This window comes from Caloenas nicobarica, chromosome 3 (genome assembly GCF_036013445.1).
Source record: "Caloenas nicobarica isolate bCalNic1 chromosome 3, bCalNic1.hap1, whole genome shotgun sequence".
Classification (NCBI taxonomy): domain Eukaryota; kingdom Metazoa; phylum Chordata; class Aves; order Columbiformes; family Columbidae; genus Caloenas; species Caloenas nicobarica.
The window spans coordinates 103,533,559-103,552,752 of record NC_088247.1 but is presented as its reverse complement, the minus strand read 5'-3'; the positions used below and the strand labels follow the sequence as shown (position 1 = coordinate 103,552,752).

General features: G+C 38.7%; 1 protein-coding gene across 2 annotated transcripts in view; it reads left to right on the top strand.

Moving 5' to 3' along the window:
- Positions 1-19,194, top strand: part of LIN9 (lin-9 DREAM MuvB core complex component) — a 40,412-nt gene that overhangs the window by 1,200 nt on the left and 20,018 nt on the right. Inside the window, exons 2-5 of one of the 2 annotated variants that reach the window (XM_065631046.1) lie at positions 8,485-8,517; positions 10,959-11,053; positions 14,738-14,842; positions 16,759-16,892. In XM_065631046.1, coding sequence (XP_065487118.1) covers positions 8,485-8,517; positions 10,959-11,053; positions 14,738-14,842; positions 16,759-16,892 — 367 coding nt within the window. The remainder of the gene's footprint in view (positions 1-8,484; positions 8,518-10,958; positions 11,054-14,737; positions 14,843-16,758; positions 16,893-19,194) is intronic. The other variant, XM_065631047.1, reaches the window with a different exon arrangement.

Below are 19,194 nucleotides of genomic sequence, written 5' to 3'. Positions count from 1 at the left end.
TCTGACTACTCTGTACGGGTCTTTGTTACAACTCCACCAATTGTCACGTGAAAAATTGATTAATGTTCCTGCATGGCCAGTGTAATCATGTTAACCGAACAGATTTGTGAAAGATCATTGTAAATTAAGGATAGAACTGACACCCTCAGTTTGATACGGCTCAGTCGTGTACCGCATTAGAGTCTGATTAATACAAGTCGTGGACCAACTGAGACAACCATAATTATTAAATTAGCAGCATTTTATTGTTTATTGAATCAACTTTACCTCTTCACTAGAATGGACAGTATTTAAGTTACTGTTCTTCCTTTTGCCATTTTCCATGGGAGGCACAATGTCTTTCAAGAAGTTAACATGAAGTACAAAAAATATTTTTTTGTCTCTGCCACCTTTATATTGCCTACAGGGGCATTGGGAAGGTTTGACAGGACTGTTGCCTCACCTATAACAGGCACTAGAACAGAGAGTGCGACTCAGTTTACCTTAGGATTGTGCTGTACTGCACACGCTTGCCAGCAGTGTCATCGTTACGGTGCCTGCTCGGCAGGTGAAGCAGACGCACAGTGCGTCTATTCGTGAAGGTAACAGGCTTCTGCTGTGCTGACCTTGCCCCTGAGGTTTGTATTGACCTAAGTTTGGTGCAAGTAGGGGATGTTTTGGCTTTTCATCAAATAGGGAGCTTTATGTTTCCTGTAGCATTGCTGAACTGCTAGAAATGTGAAAGTTTCTAAGGGTGTTTGCCTTGTGCTTCCATTCGTATTCTTTCTAATTTTGGTGAATTGGATGTTTTCAAATTACACTGTAACTGTTGCTGTTCGTCATTCTTTCATTTCCAGTCCTATACTTAAAACCAAGATGTAAACTTAATCCTGACTGATTAACACTGACCTCATGCAGCTTTCAGTCTGAAACTTAATTTATAAGGTATAACAACAGTAAGCATTCAAAAATTCTTTTTGGAACCTTCCATAGTGGTGTAAAAATGAGTTTCTAAAAAAAGTTAGAATAGTTCACAATTAAGACTTTCAGATTTATGTATCATCCCTGTGAATTTTCTCCCCTGTATAGCTTATAGTAAAATAGTAGGCCACAACTGAGTTTCTACATAAAAAAATTATAAGTAAATACAGCATACTTGATGACAGGAAGGCTGAATTTTTGCAGTGTGGTAATAACTATGCAGTTTCACTTTCAAATTGGAAATCTGATTAAGTGGAATTTGTCCCAGGGTATTCTGATAGCATCTACTTGCCCTCTGGCAAGTTGTGTAAAGCAGCTGGGCAGTGAATATTCCTTAACCCAGGAGCGAGAGGAATGTAATGCACATAGTTGTCTCATAATATGTGCTTATTTTATCTGCTGAAGTTCCTATCGTTCTGTCCTTCTCTGAAGCTGACATTCTGTCCTTTTGAAATGGACAAAAGAGTTCACATTGAGAACCTGAAAAATGAAGAAGATGGCAGCGCGTGAATTTACATGTATTTCTTGTAGCTGAGGCCTCTTCTTACTAGTGCTGCCAGGGAAAAGGGATATGGTAACCTGGGATGGAGCAAAGTGCTGTGAAGAAAGAACAATTCTGTGGCAAATACTCTAACTGAAAAATTCCAGAATATGGAAGGTCTTGAATGCAAAAGTACTTCCAATACAAATAATTTGATTTATATTTTGGAGACAAAATTTGTTTCTGCAGGCTGTTGGGTTGGTGCCCAATGAGTGACTAATTTTAGTCAATATATTTCCCCCTCTTATCTCCTGGTAATTTTGCAGGGGAGGTAAATGGTGGGCAGTTTTACTGCTGCAAACCAGATGCCTATCTTTCTCTCGTCTCAGAAGAGGAAAACAGTTGATCATATTGGAGTGTACACAATGCTGCCCTGTCTCTTCCTGATAGTAATAGCAATTGTATTTGTGGATTACTTGGTTATAAAGTGCATGCAGTAAAGCTGAAGTGGGACTTCGATAAAACAACACGTGCAAATGTGACTAGCAGACTGTCCTAGTCCTGATAGAGGCAGAGCTCTGCCGGCAGCAGCACAGGCAAAGCTCTGTCTTGGTGCATTCTTTTGCACAAGCGAGTCTGAATGAGAAGGATGGTTCTGTAGAAGTGAGATGAGATGCCATTTTTTATAGAAGTGAAAGCGTGCTTAGCTAACTAAATGATCATCAGCATGGGACCACCACCAAGACTAAACCCCTGAGCTGCTGCGGAGTGCAGTGTTCTGTGTTTCGTGTAAGCAAGCACCAAGTGGCAGGTGAATCACAGAAAGAAGCCAGACTGGTGTCAAGTGTTAACCTTTTATAGTACAAGTACTGAAACAATAGTATATTGCCCAATATATATTGGTAGACATTGCTGGTACTGGATTTAGGGGCTTGTGTTTTAGGATGGGCAGAGGGGACAAGGATCTTCTCAGTGACAACCAATGATAGGACAAGGGGTAATGGGTTCAAGCTGGAACACAAGAGGTTCCACTTAAATTTGAGAAGAAACTTCTTCTCAGTGAGGGTGACGGAACACTGGAACAGGCTGCCCAGGGAGGTTGTGGAGCCTCCTTCTCTGGAGACATTCAAAACCCTCCTGGACACCTTCCTGTGTAACCTCATCTGGGTGTTCCTGCTCTGGCAGGGGGATTGGACTAGATGATCTTTTGAGGTCCCTTCCAATCCCTAACATTCTGTGAGTCTGTGATCTTTCTACATGGCCTTTTATCCCATGGATGGAGGCTGCAGCACAAGGGCAGCACTGCACACAGAAATCATTGCCTTTATCCCCAGCACAACCTTATGCTGTGGTTCACAGGCACCCTGTCCCTGCACAGCTCTGCTCCAATGCTCCCCTGGGTGGCTGCAGGAGGGATGTGGCACGCCTTGCCACTTTGAGCCTAACACCACTGTGCTCTGGGCATTTGAGGCAAAAAAGTCAGCAGAATTATACGAGATTACAGCATTTGCGAGAAGGCTCAAGGTTAGTTTTGTGGCTCCTAAATAGTACCCGCAACTAATAATTTTGGGATCCTTTGTGCTACATACATTTGAAATTGTATGTTACCATGGTATCAGTGCATTGTCCATCATGAGAACACTGTGTTTCAAAAAGAGGGCTTTGGTGTTGTGGTTATCATCTGCACAAGTCCTTTGAAAGGGTTCACAGGGCTGAAAACCTGACTTGCGTCTAGTAGTTAAATTAAGATTGGGAAACACACAAATGTCAGTTTATTAGTGGGTTCATAACATTAGAGAGATACGGATTCATTATTGAAGCGAAGTTATTGTTTGTTTATTTATTTATTTACCTCTTCAATAAGACCAAAGTTTTGGGGGACCTTAAAAGCTGCCCAAAGCCTCTTTTTCCTCTGATGCATACTTTTTGCTTTCTAAGCTTTCCTAGACAAGCTATCCTTTTAGTTGCCTATCATTTGAAATGCTTCCTCTGCTGAAACAACTTGTGCCGTGCTTGTGTAGATGAATGATCTCTCGGAGGGTTAATGACTCAATCTATAATAAAAGCTCATATTTCTCCCTTCTACTCCATGATTTTCCTCTGTCACACCATTTTTAGTGCCGGCAATGTAATTTAATTACATTGGCTTCTGAGCTAGTCATGCAACCAGTGTTGAAATAACTGCTCACCTGTGCAGAATTTAGACAAAATAGTGTAATGATCTGGAGAGGAAAGGTTTTACATTATGTAATTGCTTATCTGGATCTTGGAATCTTCTCTATTGATTTAGATTTGCCCCTTTATGCCCACATGTTAGTAAAATCAGTATCTATGGAATAGAGTAGTTATTTGTAACCTTTATTTTCAAAATTGTAATCAGCTGTTACAAATTAATTACAAAAAAAAGTCTGAAAACGCTTTCACAAAGGTATTGTGCTTGTTGGTGTTCCTGTTTAAATTTTAAGATCAGCTGTTGAGAAGTTGTATTTAAACTGCTTTACTTCATGTTAGTACTGAACATATACATCAGGGCATCCACAGCTGCCCCTGTTGAATTGCAGTCATATTCCACCTATTTTGTTCAGTTATGGTATTTTCAGATGGGGGTAGGAAATCAATGCTTGTTTTTAAACTTACACCTGACTTTAATCTTTGAAAAGGAGAAAAGCTTTTGCACTTTTTCCCCCATGCCTCCAAGCCTATTGCCACATCAGAAATATTTTTTTGGAGGGCAAACTATCAGAGTTCCTTTTGAAGTCTGTTCATACTGCAGAGCGCTTAGAGGAGGATTTTTAGGTTCTCTTCATGGTAATCCTCTGTACGTGGTCCCTTGTGCTGGAGGAGCGGTTCCTGGGCGCAGGGAGGGCGGTGGCTCGGGCAGCTGTCCATCTGCCCAGCCCATGCCCACAGCCTCAGTCCTTATCGTGACACACTTGGCAGACTCAAGATTATTTTAAGGTTGATTTTTTTTATTTTTTAATTTAATTCTGTTTCACATGGACTTCCTGAAAATCACTTCTTGCAAATGTTATAAAACACATAAATACACTTATTCCTGACTCCTAGTTACTAATGAGCTTCCTGCTATCATACTGTTAAATGCATCATAAGCTAGAACACAGTTATTTTTACTGCACATCTGTAATGCATGTATTTTATGTGTTTGTTTTTAGGCCAGAAAAGGCCATTATAATTGTCTTACATTCTTCATTGAGCATGCTAGGATAGTTGTATTTGGAATTTCTGTGTATCGATTCCATGCTTCCTTTTTAGCTGTAGTTTTCCCTTTTAAAGTAGATGCAAGCTTGGTTTAAAGACTTTGAATGATAGGGAGCCCAACACGCCCTTTCTTAGGATAGTTATGTAAAATCTGTTAAACTTTGCATTCATTGCTAATCTGAACTTATTCAATGTCATTTTCCAACACATAGATCTAGTTACGCCTTCCCCTGCAAAATAAGGCCGCAGAGCTATTTACTGTCTGAATTATCTTCCTTTGTAGATAGTTGTGATCAGTGCAGGTCTTGACTTCTTTGGGAAGAACAAGATTGGAGTGTCTTGACTTTCTCACAATAAGGCATGTTTTTGGATCTTTCAGTCTTCTAGCTCTGTTCTGAATTCGTTCCTAATTTTTCAGACTTAGTCAAGCGTGAACACTGTGTTCAAGTAAATAATTTACTAACAACACAGGCAAAGGATACTAGGACAAGACTAAGCCAATCGTACAGTTTGCACTGGAATAGTATTGCCACTGTAGGCTACTGAAAGCAGGATTTCCAATTCCTGAGCCACTGCTGTGGTGAGCTGGCTGTACTTCCTCCCTAGGCTGAGGTTTGTTTACTCTCGGTGTTAAGAAAGTCATCTCCATGATCATCTGAACCTAGAGGAGCTGGAATACATTTTGGTTGTAATACCCGAAATGATGCATAGGCCTTGGTTCTTCCTTTCCACCCATTTAAGTGTTCGATGTCTGTAGAAATGAAATCTGTGTCATTGTCATAATAGGTATTTACATTCAACCATGTGTTTATATTCTACTTTAATCTCTGTTTATAATTAAAATGCTGGTTAAAAAGACTGCCTATGATTATATATGTGTTATTCAGAACAGGAGTGTACAAAATTACTGGTATTTAATGCGAGTCTGGAATATCATAAATCTAATAATTATTTTAACTAAAATTTTGATAGTTTTAATAAGCATAATCTATCCTGACTCACTTTGCAATTTTTGTGGTTTCTGAAATGCTTTTATCTGTATTAAATGTTGGTTGTTTTTTATTTTAACACATAATTGATTAGAAGATCATCCTAGTTTCTAGTTTTGTCGCCCTGGTAGTACATGCAGTACTGCCAAACTAAATTGAAAAACTAGTGAGATGTACCATACTCCTTGAAGCTGGGTGGTATTGCAGGTAGCTCCTAAAATCAATATAGAAGAACTTGAGAAGAAAACCCATGTATTGTATTGTTGCCTTTGAGGTAAAATTAAGTTGATGGGCATCTCCGTTGTCATTTTGATATCCTACATGTATTCTAATTCTTTAATTCTTCAAGCTATAGAACAGTTGGTGTTAATAATGTTCTACAACTTGTTACATTAATATAGTTTAGTTTAACTTTGAAGAGGAATTTCTTACTTGGACACTTGTATTCCTAAATAAAGATGCCCTTTTTTGGTTACATTACTTTAGTTGCAGGTTAGATCAAAACAAATTGGTAGCCTTATTCTAGCATGGATCTGTTGAAGATTAACCATCTCATGTGGAAAAGTCCTTGGCAATTGATGCTGGTTTGGGGTGATAATTTTACAAAGCTAGAAGGTAGTGCATTAACATTCTGCTGTCCATCACTTCTCAACCTGTTGTTTCTCATGCCAGTTGTCTAATGCCCATCTCTGCTGACCCATTGTCAGTCTCACAGATGAAGCACATGAGTTTGATGCTTAGCAAAGGATCTCAGGCACTTCAGCTGTGAGATGGGCACCACTCCCCATATAAAGCTTGGCTGCCTCTTGCTGAGTTGTTTCGCTTCCATTGTTGATGTTTTTACCCTTGACCAAACTGATTGAACTTGCTTCATATGAGCGAGATGGTCAGAAAAAGAGGAAAATGCTTGTATGTTTGGCCTTGCAGATGAAGTGCCTGAGGTCTTCTGGAATAGCGATCCACTCTGAAAAGCCAACAACTCCATGTGACAATCCTGATGACCCTGCTTCTGCCTTTCCACCCTCAATGACATGAACTTTCCCTATGTTTTTAAACTACTTATACTTGTTAATCCCTGCACACATTTCCCAACACCCCTTATGTTAATTTGAGGGTGACACTAGTTCTTCACTGTTCTTACTGTTGCTGCTCAGGACTGCATTCTTGGTTGATAGCAGAGTAGCCATGTATTTATGCAAGCACAGTATACAGTATTCGATGATTATTATGAATTTTTTTTTAAAAAAAAGGCTTTTATCCTGTGATACCTTTTAGCATGCAGCTGAGTTACAAGAGCTGAATTCACTGTGAATCAGATCATCACAGAAGCATGTTCCTGTACCAGTCACTGTTGGGTCTCTGACCCAACAAAGGTGATATGTCAGAAAATAAATGTGCAAGAATGGTGTAGCTCAGGTTTGTCACCTTGTTTTTGATAGGTAATCCCATATACGTTAGCTGGTGTAGATTCGAACAGATTGGGAGATACTGGGGTGGAGGCCCACTAAACCACCAGTGACTCAAAACTAGTTCCATTTCATATCTTAAACATTTTCTTTTAGGTTTTTGAAAAGACTAGGAACTTTATTTCCTTTTTCTTTTTTTATTGAACTTTTTTTAACATGTGGCATAATAAGATGACAGCAAACAAAATAATACGATGAAAAAATAAGGAATGTAAAGGGTTTTTTGCCATTGCTGCACCTATATTCTCTTCAACAGTCCACCTCAAACCAGAATGCTCTGTTCCCCTGGAAAGGGACAAAAATTCATTTTTTTGGTTCTGATATTCTCTGGAATGTACCCTCTTAGAGGCGAGGATCTCTGGCACTGTGCAGTTAGTGGGGCCAGGACCTAGATACAGGGCAGCCACAAGAAAAGGAATTTCCAGACCTTTGGAGTCAGAAATGTTCTTGGAATAGCAGTTCCAAAGAGAAGCTGAAGGAGAGAGAATGGGGAAAGTGAAGGGGAGAAGAGGATGCAATGCAAGGAGTGGTTGCAACACTGGAATGTAACTGGAAATATAAAGTTGATTTGAGAGAAAAGCATGAAAGTGTGGAGCATTCCTCACTGCTAATATAGTTGTTTCAAATAGCTCATTCTTAGAGAGACATTTGAAAATTCCAGAGCATAAAGGCAGCAGTCAGGCCCAGTTTTGTCCTTCCTGGCCCAGAAGCACGGCAGAGGTCCTACAGATGCAGTAGATGGGGAGCAGTGAAATTTCAGTGGATGTGTTACACAGTCGGAGCAGTTCAAACAAACTAAGGATCCTTGTCTGCATTTATAATATCTGAATCTAGTGCCTTTCTGAATAAGGAGGTTCCTCCAGGAGGCAACTAACTGTCTATCTCTTACTTGTGAACCAAGATTAGAGAGCATAAAATACTGCTTTCTCGGAAATTTTTTGAATTGCAGAATTTTGGATTGATAAAAATAATTTTTAAAAAATAAATAAAAGAAGTGTTCATTACAGTTTCCTTGTCAGTTGCATAATATATCTGCAACTACATCAAACAAGCAGCTGCGTGGAAGTATGTAGTTTGGACATGATGCTTGTTCAGAATTTGTGGTGTTAAACAAATTGCTCAGCATCCGAACCTGTTTTTAGATGTGAAACTAAAAGAAAAAACAAAACATGAATATGCTTTCAAGGTTTATTGGGTAATAAACATATAATGCCACAGAGGGTGCACTGGGTTCACTCATTCACCTGTGAAAGATTTAATATTAAATTACTTTTTCTGCCTAAGAATTAATTAAGAATGAGTAGACTCTGCATAGGTTGTATAGTTTGAAATAACTTATGATTTATATGGACTTTTTGATATATTGCAGGTTCTTCAGCAAAAGCACTTGTGAGCTTGAAAGGTAAGAAATTAATGTGTTATTTACTTGTACCCAATCTGACTTTCAGGTATACTTAGTTTCTGGCTTCAAAAAGTTCAAGAAAACAACACTGAAGAAGGTTTTTGATTGAAATATGATTGGGTTTATTGTGGATATTTGTTAGTTCTGTACACTAATAATTCTTGATGGTTGAAAGTACATATGTTGTGGTGTATTTAGACACTGCACTTCTGGGCAAAATTCCTGAAATGTGTTTTTTCTTCTTAAGTGCTGCCTAGGCGTCAGGTTTGATGAGAAGATTGAGGTAATCTTTACCCTCTTGAGGATGAGATAGGAGAAGGATTCTTAGTGAGACCTGTACATGTGACAAAACTGACATTAGAAAGGAATTTGGTAATGTCATGTTTTCTGTCAGCAAGTTGTGGACTGAAAAATATGTTTCATGAAGAAAATTTCAAAGAAAAATATATAAGAATGTTCATACAAATTTTGAATAGAATCATAATATCATTTTAGTTGGAAAAGACCTTTAAGATCATTGAGTCCAACCGTTAGCCTAACATTGTCAAGTCTACCTCTAAACCACGTCCCTAAGCACCACATCTACACGTCCTTTACGCACCTTCCAGGGATGGTGACTCAACCACTTCCCTGGGCAGCCTGTTCCAATGCCTGACAACCCTTTACATGAAGAAATTTTTCCTGATATCCAATCTGAACCTCCACTGGTGCAACTCGAGGCCATTTCCTCTTGTCCTCTTGCTTGTTACCTGGGAGAAGAGACCGACCCTCACCTCCATGCTACAACGTCCTTTCAGGTAGTTGTAGACAGCGATAAGGTCTCCCCTCAGCCTCCTTTTCTCCAGGCTGAACAGCCCCAGTTCCCTCAGCCGCTCCTCATCACACTTGTGCTCCAGACCCCTCACCAGCTTTGTTGCCCTTCTCTGAACTCTCTCCAGCACCTCAGTGTCTTTCCTGTAGTGAGGGGCCCAAAACTGAACACAGGATTCAAGGTGGAGCCTCACCAGTGCCGAGTACAGCGGCACAATCGCTTCTCTAGTCCTGCTGGCCACACTATTCCTGATACAAGCCAGGATGCTGCTGGCCTTTTTGGCCACCTGGGCACACTGCTGGCTCATGTTCAGCTGCTGTCAATCAACACTCCCAGATCCCTCTCTGCCAGGCAGCTTTCCAGCCACTCTTCCCCGATCCTGGGGTTGTTGTGACCCAAGTGCAGGACCCAGCACTTGGCGTTGTTGAACCTCATACAGTTGACCTCAGCCCAACAATCCAGCCAGTCCAGATCCCTCTGTATGGCCTTCCTATCCTCCAGCAGATCAACACTCCTACCCAGCCTGGTGTCATCTGCAAACTTTCTGAGGGTGCACTCAATCCTCTCATCCAGATCACTGATAAAGAGATTAAACAGAACTGGCCCCAATACTGAGCCCTGGGGAACACCACTCGTGACCAGCCACCAACTATATTAAACAACTCTTTGGGCCTGGCCATCCAGCCAGTTCTTTATCAATTGCAGAGTATACCCATCCAGGCCACGAGCTGCCAGCTTCTCCAGGAGAATGCTGTGGGATATGGTGTCAAAGGCCTTACTGAAGTCTAAGTACACAACATCCACAGCCTTCCCCTGATCCAGTAAGTGGGTCACCTTGTCATAGAAGGAAATCAGGTTGGTCAAGTAGGGCCTGCCTTTCATAAACCCATGCTGACTGAGCCTGATTTCCTGGTTGTCCTGTATGTGCCGTGTGATGGCACTCAGGATGATCTGCTCCATAATCTTCTCCAGTACTGAGGTCAGACTGACAGGCCTGTAACTACCCGGATCCTCCTTCCAGCCCATCTTGTAGGTGGGTGTCACGTTTGCCAACTTCCAGTCAACTGGGACCTCCCCGGTTAGCCAGGACTGCTGATAGATAATACTGACAATCTGTTTCTTTTTATATTATAAGACTTCTATTACACAAGGAAAGAGACATGGTCTGTTGAATATGTTGTAAGGTTTGTTTCAATAAAATTTGATTTATTTGTTGGCGTGCACCCACTTAATCATTTCTTGGAACCAGAAGAAGGCCAGGTCTTGTAGAGCTTTACCTTCTGCAAGTTTCAATTACAGCCACAGTACAGCTATCTAGATGTGTGTCAACCTGGCAGTAGAAGTAACTGGTTCCAGCAAAAGAGGTTTTAAGAAATCTAAATGTTGTCAGGAGTAAAAAATGTTTTGTTCATGTTTCTCCTTGTACTGAAAATCTCTTTCATTTTTTTAAAATTACTGTTCGGAACAATTTAATAAAAATATTTAGATCTAAAATCCATTTGTAGTTGAATCCAAAGATATTGCAAGTAACAAAAATGTATTAGTAGTTGATGATGATATACTAGTTTTTGGATAGTAGTTATGTTAAACATAATGTATGTATATCAGTGACATTATTTTTTCACAACAGAGGGAAGTTTATCCAGTTCGTGGAATGAAAAGTATAATTCTCTGCAGAAAACACCCATTTGGAAAAGCAAGAATGCTGGTTCTGCAGTGGAAATGGTAAGAAGCAATAAAAAGACAACTTCAGGTTTGGTAAAATACCATAAAGTGAATCAAATTTAAGGATCAAAAAATTTGGCTGAGATTTGTAGTTTCATAATTTCCGAATGTTAAACTATGTCCTTCACAAGTAGTCTACACAGTTTGCATATGAGATGAAACATATTTTATAAATGAACAATCAGACAAAGTAAATTGCTGACCTTGTTCAAGATAGCTTATAATAGTTTTCTGTCTTCTTGTAAAGCAAGCGCGGTGTAAAATGTTTGTACTGTATCTACCACCTTGAACTTAGGAATTGCCATTTCTGATCAACCATTTGTTTTATCTCATGAAATATCTCACTTCTAATTATGGTGCATAAAGAAAAGGAAGGGAAAATGTCATAATGCACTTCCATCATTGTGTCTGGGGAGGTACAGATTTTAATAAAAATAAAGGAATGTCAGCGAAATGTCATGTAGTATTCTGAGAGTCTCCTATGAGACCTTATGCTGAGGAGCAGCCTTGGGGTGGGGGAATGAAAGGTAACGAGCCTGCAGCCTCCAAGGGCATGTGTCTAGTGTTTTGGTTGACCATTTCCTTCACTCTTTTTGAAATATTTCATTGTTGTTTCTTTCCCCCTTGTATCGCATTTGAGCTTTTCTTGGCTATTCTCAAGTCTCCTCTACCTTACTGAATTATGTGACTTTGTTTTCATTTTGCCACTGTTTCAATTGCTAGGCAGATCCTTCTTGCGTATGCTGCTGGTGCTACCTTCTTCTACAGTAATTGTGACCAACTTGCCAACTATCACCTGTTTTTGATTAAAATTATTTTTTGTGAACTGTTTGTTTATTGGAAAGGAAACATGTTTGAAAACTGTTGCACTTGCCTGCTCTACACATAATCAAAATATCTGAGCAGCATCCAGGAGTGCATTAAGCAATGTGACTAACATCTGCCATGTGATCCTGTGATCTCCCTGTAGAGAGAAACTTACACAGAGAAGGTATTTATTTTGGTAGGATTCACACAGGTAGATATACATACCTGTTGCTATGTGTTTATGCTACAGTACATAAGGTCTACAAAACTCAGTTCCAGACAGTGACCAGAGCTTTGCGCTGGCCCTTAGTTCCTGCAGGAGTTCATGTCACAGCGTTCACCTGTTCTGCAGGAACGCTCATCTTCTCACAGAAACAAGCCTTACCAGTAGCTTAGAAGATCACACATGCTAAAGAACCAAAGTCACTAGCCTTAACGTTTGTATGAAAACTTCGTCAATCTTTAGGTATGCTGGCTGTAGGTATTAAAAGTAAGGAGTCAAACTTTGAATGTAGCTGAGTATTCTGTCGAAAGCTGGGAGAAAGATCAGAGTATACTCTGATGTGTTAGCAGTGGCCCATGTTGCTGGGATGTGATGTAGTGTTCTGTACTAGAGGTCCCTGAATGCTGGAATTTTTGCAGGTATGTTGTACTGTTGGTTGAAAAATCTTTCCAAAATTGCCTGACTTACTTAGCTAACGTGGATGATGCCTCTTTGCAGTGCTTGTTATTTTATTCTCATGTGAGGCACCGGCAGTCCAGACTGATAAAACACCCTCATCGTTTTGGATAGTTCCTTGGAATAGAATTTGGCAGCTTCTGTTGAGGGTCGTAAAACGGTTCTCTTGATGTGCAGCATAGCCTTAGCATAAGATTGAAGGAACTCAAGTTTTGTCTAGATTGCTTTAGCATTTGTCTTCCTGTTTTGGTATGTGCATTTCATCTGGTATAGTGTCAGAAAATCAAGAGGAACTGTATAGATATTTGGGAGAAAAATGTTGTTCTGGAACCAGCATCTCAAACGTCAAGACTAAAATATAGTTGCAAATATTCAACAGAAACCCAGCTCTTCATCCTGTGGGCAGAATGCTATAATTAAAAAGTCCTGGAGTTCTGCAATGTAAGAGTTTTTGTTGTTGGAACAGAGTTGTGGATTTGTTTTCTTGCTCAAAAGTCAGAATAGTTCTGCGCTTTCTTTTTAGGATGATGATTTGTCAAGGATGGCAGAGCTAGTATAAAGGAACATAAAGACATTGTAATTGAAATTTAAGATTGTTCCTAAGGTTTAGTGAATTGGAAGATGTGAAGAAAAGAACTCAGTTTATCTAGGTGAAGAGAGATAAATAACATCCATAACAATATGATAAAATAATTGCTATGGTAATATGATGTGGGCACTTAATATATAGTTCAGTGTGTGTCTCTTTCCTGGTGTGTAGCATCAGGAATGGGTGTTTTCTTCTGTGTGCCGAATATGCTGGGATGTCTGGCTCATACAGGGCACTACTGTTACTTAAATACACTTGTGTAGTTATGTTTATAAAATATATATAATTTAGAGTAAGAAAGGCACGTTTCCCTGGGAAAGCTCTGGCTGTTCTCATGGCATGGGACAGAGAGATGTTTTTTGCTACCACTAGTTAATTTAATACAGATTCTCTCTTTTGAAACAGATACTTCCATCAGTCACAAACTTATTAAATGTCTTTATTAAGTGTAAATACTTATTAGCGAAGTTTTATTTCACTTTGTTGATTTACTTTGTTTCTGACTCCTATTAAGACCTTATCTTTGTTATCAGTATTCTTCACGTTGTGGGTGTTATAGATTTCATACCCATATCAATTCATAGCACTTTCACTATCTGTACTGAAAGAAGTTAAATCTGCATTTGTTCTGCCTTTGTCACCTTTGTAAATAGTTTGAAGTACAGGGAACACTACAGGGTGCAGCCTTGGGGTTCTGCGACAAAGACACATTTCAGTTGTGGCTGGTTCCTGTGCTGGGCCACAAAGTCTTCATGGAAGGAAAAGCTGCTTGCCCTCAGCACCAACAGTCAGTCATAGGTTACTCTTTTGTCCTCATTAAAAGTGCAAGTTTTTTGTCGTAGGCTGAAATGTTGAGAAATAACTAAATGGAAGTATTTTTTTCGTGATACATATTTGCAATGTGGTTTCTTGTTTTCAGACAGCTTTCTAATTCTCTTTAAGCTATAACATCTTAGCACACAAGTAAATTTTAGTTAGTATAAATTCTAAATTCTTCTCTTTTCTGATATTTTCACATAACTTTTTCAAGCTTTAGTTTCTTCAGACTTCAGCTTCTTAGCATTTTGCAGTGTAGGCATTTTCAAGGAGTTAAAAAAACAACCAGCAAATCCACAACACTTCATTAGACTCATAAGAAATCCTTGCAAAAAAATTACATCCACCTAATGTTTTTACTGAGAACATACCAAAACAAATACGCTGTTTGAATAAACTTTTTTTTTGACCCAAAACTCAGAACAAACTTTTTAACAGATGTGCTTATAACCAAAGCAGGGACTATTTTAAGCTTAGATACACAAGTGTTTAGACACCTAACTCCTCTGGCAACAAGTGGCAGTTACGTTCTAAATACTTCCGTGGAACTGGGCCAGCAATATAGTAATGGGTTATAGTTAGCATTGGAAAGCCTGGAATTTTAAATTCCTTCCTTTCTTTTCTCAGCCCTTAGATCTGTAACTGCTAGGAGGCACTATTTATTGTATACTATGTGCCTTAAAACCAATAGGTGGCAACAGAAAAGGCATTCCATTTCTCTCACTGTGAATTCTGTGCATGAACAGTGAAATCAGTTTTTCTTGTAATTCATTCTTAATTTTGATACATGCAGCCCTTCAGAAATTCAAAACGGAGTCGACTCTTCTGTGAAGATGATGACAGACAAATAAACACAAGGTCACCCAAAAGAAATCAGAAGGTTGCGATGGTTACACAGGTACCTACATGTATGCAGATATTTTTACCAAAAAGAGGAACAAGCCTTTCTGTGTTAGGTGAAAATTAGAATACATTTGCTTTTCAAGTTGCATTATCAGTTTATGCATATTCTTGTGAGGAAAGCTGTTGCTAGGAGTAAGCCACAATTCAAAACAGATTTATATTTTTCTTCCTTACAACTGGGTTCCTCAGTTTGTTTATGGGAGTACCCATTCTTTTTGATCCTGGATATAAGCATACAGACCTAGAAAGGATTCCAGACTAGCTGCCCATCTTGCCTCTGCAAACAGTTGTATCCTGTAGTCTGCATGAATTTATTCAACTTCAGTTAAAAACTGACTAGGTTTTTTGCACTGACTACATCATTTAGAAGGCTGCTACAGAACTTAATGTATTCCAACAGTTAGGAATTTGCTTTAGATATGCAGCCTAAATGTATTCATGGACATCTATACCTTCTTGATCCTGTAATGATAATGTCCTCCAATTCAAACTTTTTTTTCTACTCCTGTGCTTGACTATCTACTCCTTGATATAGCATGAAAGAACAGCCGTAATCTTTCTTAGCCTTTATTTGCTATGTTAGACAGGGCAACATCTCTTAGTCTCAAAGAACTGGCTCTCTAGTACCTTTGTCATCCAAATCACTTGTCTGTACCATCACCCTGTGAGACTGAATTTGCCACTCTGAAGAAGTACTATTTGAATCCTGGTCTTACTTGCTTTCTGAACTGTACTGTGTAGTATTGAATGGGGAAGCTGTAGCAGTTGCCATTTTCCTGGGTCCATTTTGTCAAAGACGAGGACCACAACATTTCTCTCTATTCATTACCATGATTTCATAAGAGTAGAAAGGCCTGGATAATTAATGTTCTAAGCCCAGTTGGTTTGTACTTAAATGTCTGGATCAGGAGGTCCAGCAACTGCTAGAGAAATAATTGGGAGGGACCATAGCTGCCACAGCTCGCAGATCTTGCTGGGCTGTGTTTTGTGGAGTTCCAGTGGGGAAAAAGAGAACCTGTAACTGGAAGGTAGTGGTAACGCACAGGAGGAGCCAGGGAGGTGCCTGCCTTATGCTTTATCCTGTTATTGCTGCTACTAAAGGTCAAAATATGTTTGAGCATTTGGGGAAGGATAACAACTGATTATGGCATGGGGACCCAGTTAACTAATATTCTCAAAAATCTGGTTTTTTGCAAGTAAATTTTTCCTTCAGTCAGTTAAGAAAGCCATCCCTGGAACAAAATTATTTAATTATTTTGCTGTGGTCTTGTTTAGACACAGGTCTATGCATTATGTATGCAATCTAAGGCAGTGTATTTTCTGCAGTTTATAAAATAGCTTCCAAATGTTGTTAAAACTTGATTGCTTATGTCCATGCCTAGTTAATCTTGCAGTTTTCTAAAAAGCAGACACTCTGCTAAAAGCTTTGGCTGTGTTACATTCCTGTGCTAGCTTCATCCTCGGTTTAAGAAGTTAGCAAGAGTAGAAGCACTAGTGCAAGTGAGGCAGTCGGTGTCACTGGCATCTGAGCCACAACATCACGTATGCTCACCTGAGACGTCGCTCAGTGGTGCCTCAAACTTTTGAAGTCTGTCTGTACTTCAGTGCCTTGCTATTGTTACCTATAATGTAGTTTTAGTGTTGAAAAATGTTTCTGTTAGAAGACCTTTGTATAAAGATCATTTGTTGTATCAATCCTGCTAAAATTTGCTGTTATGTTTGATTGCATTGCTGATATAACGCAGTAAGGATTATTATAGATCTCCAACAAAAAATTGTCATGAAACAGTATGTGCGATTAAAAAGTAACAATTATTAATGTGCAAACTTTTATCAAGAAAATATATTTTAATTATTTGACTATTGAAGAATGTTAGACTGTTTAACTGTTTCCTCTATTTTACTACATAGAAGTTTAATACAACAATGCCAACACCAGACAAGAAAGTATCACAGAAGATTGGTTTACGGCTTCGTAACCTGCTCAAACTTCCCAAAGCTCACAAGTGGTGCATATACGAATGGTTCTATTCAAATATAGATAAGTATGTTTGTTTTATATAATTATCTCTTATTAGCATAGAAACAAGTAGTTTTCTGAAATTGAGCTGCAAATTTCCATATGTTGGTTGGATACTCCAAAGTTTATTCTTAAATTATTAGTTATTGTAAATTATTTCATTGGTTCGTTGCTTGTGGTTTTGTGTTTTGTTTTTTATGAGTAACCTACTTGGGTAGTTTTCTATGGAAAGCCTTCCTTCATGGAAATAATTTTCTTTTTACCACTTCTGCCTCTACCAGATACGAGACTTTATTCGTAATGTTTTTAGCATCTTAAGCATGAAGTTATCAGAACACTTAGACTTTTTTTAACCCTTCAATCAGTGTTACACAGCAGAGCGGGGAAGGAAACTGCTCCTTCATAAAGTGCTGCTTCCCTAAAAGGTGTAAATGTTGATTTTGGATATTTCTTCCGCATCATCCTGTTCTTATTGTGATCACTAACAGAGCTCCGGGTTGTGACTATTCAGCTGTTGTCTAGATATCAGCGTACTTCTTGAGTCTCCTAGACTGTTTCTGCAATTTGTGCCTCAGAGTCTTTGGCACTTGTTTTCTTAACACCACTAGCAAGGTTGTGTGAATTCTTTAAAAGAACTATTTTAATTTAGTCTCGAATAATGAAAAACTAGAAATTCTGAAAAAAATCAGCATTGATGAATGGAATCTTAAAATCTACACTGACTAATAGATGAAACACTAGTATTTAATATTCTAAAGAATGGCTTCAGAGTTAACAAGCATTCTTTTCCAGAATTTAGTCATAACAGAATAATTACTGGTTTTCCTTCCTATTTTAATCATGATTGCTGTGGCTGTTTTTCTTAACTGAGAAGGCAGTCATAGCAACAGAAAAACATTTCAGGATATGTTCATCACAAGTAGAAAAACGATGTGTCCATTTTCAGTAGTTTTAAAGTCATCATCTGTAGGATTTAATTCCTTTGAAAGTAGTCTTTACATGCCTTCCCCCTCTTATTTGGAGAGAAAAAAAAAAAAACCCCAAAACCAAAAAACCAAACAAAAACCAAAACACCACACCAAACAAAAATCCTACTTATTCCTAGTAGTAACTTTAATATGTGATATTTATGAGTTTTACAACAGTCAAAGAGCTTTTAGTTTATTCTCAAATAATTGTCTGTGGAACTTTAAGTCTATCAGGAGACTAGAATTTGAGTTTAGCAGGTAATTCTGAAAACCTCTTTGATAGTTATCCATGTATACTTGTAAGACTAGTAAGATATGACCATATTAAGATATTATAACATAATTTGCTGAGAAACTACGTATCTTTGGAAGAAAAACTTTAATGTATGTTGTTTTGAGTGATATGATCTAGACTCAATGAGAAGCTTAAAAAAGTTTAAAGCATAGACCCAACTGTCAACTGACAAAATATGGCTCACTGTACAAATCTCAAAATATTTTAATTGAATTATCTCATCTGAAATTGAAATCATCAATTTAAATGCCATGTCTGCTATAAGTGTTTGAAATATTTTAATCTCTACAACTGTCATCTATGGTTATTAGATTATTTAAGCTGTTTCAGTTGGATTCTTGCTATGCTGCTGCAGAGAACTGTTTTCCGTAAAATCCCATTGACTTCTGACATGCGGAGTCTTCTAAAGAGCTACTTACTACTACAGTGTTCATAGACCCTCAGAACCAGATGGAGCTGTAGTTTGCTTACACCATTTCCCAGAGCTTCCAGTCTGGTGGATGCTGTAGATTTATGCTTTGCCTGCTTAGGGACACGTCATAGTAAAAACAGTCAAATACAGATTTTCTTTCTCAAAAAAACCAAAACACACAGTTGCTCTTTACACAGATATTTTACATTAGCAATGGTAGCAACAGTAAAATTGGATAATACAAAACTCTCTTGCACACTTCCTTGTCTGTTTCCTGAGCCTCATCAATCACCCTTTGTGGTTTCCTTTTCACTTCATGCCACAGCTACAGATCCTTCTGCTGCAAAAATATTCTCTTCCATTCTTGCCTGAGTCTCCTTATCTCCATGCACCTCTCTTCTCTCCCGCCACCTCATGCTCACTTGAAAGCGGTGTGGCTTCCAAGATCCTCTTTGTTCTGTGCTTGGGGATATTCCCCTCTAAACCCCAGCACCCTGCAGAGAGTGAAGAAAAGTGGCTTTATCTAGGATGCAGTTATTCTTTTGTTCTCACCAGGTGAGATCTATTTCAGTTGCACATAGTCTTTAATGATTAACCTGCCATTAGATGGTCATATCCATTGCTGCTCCCTTGTCTCTTCAGCCCAAGAAGG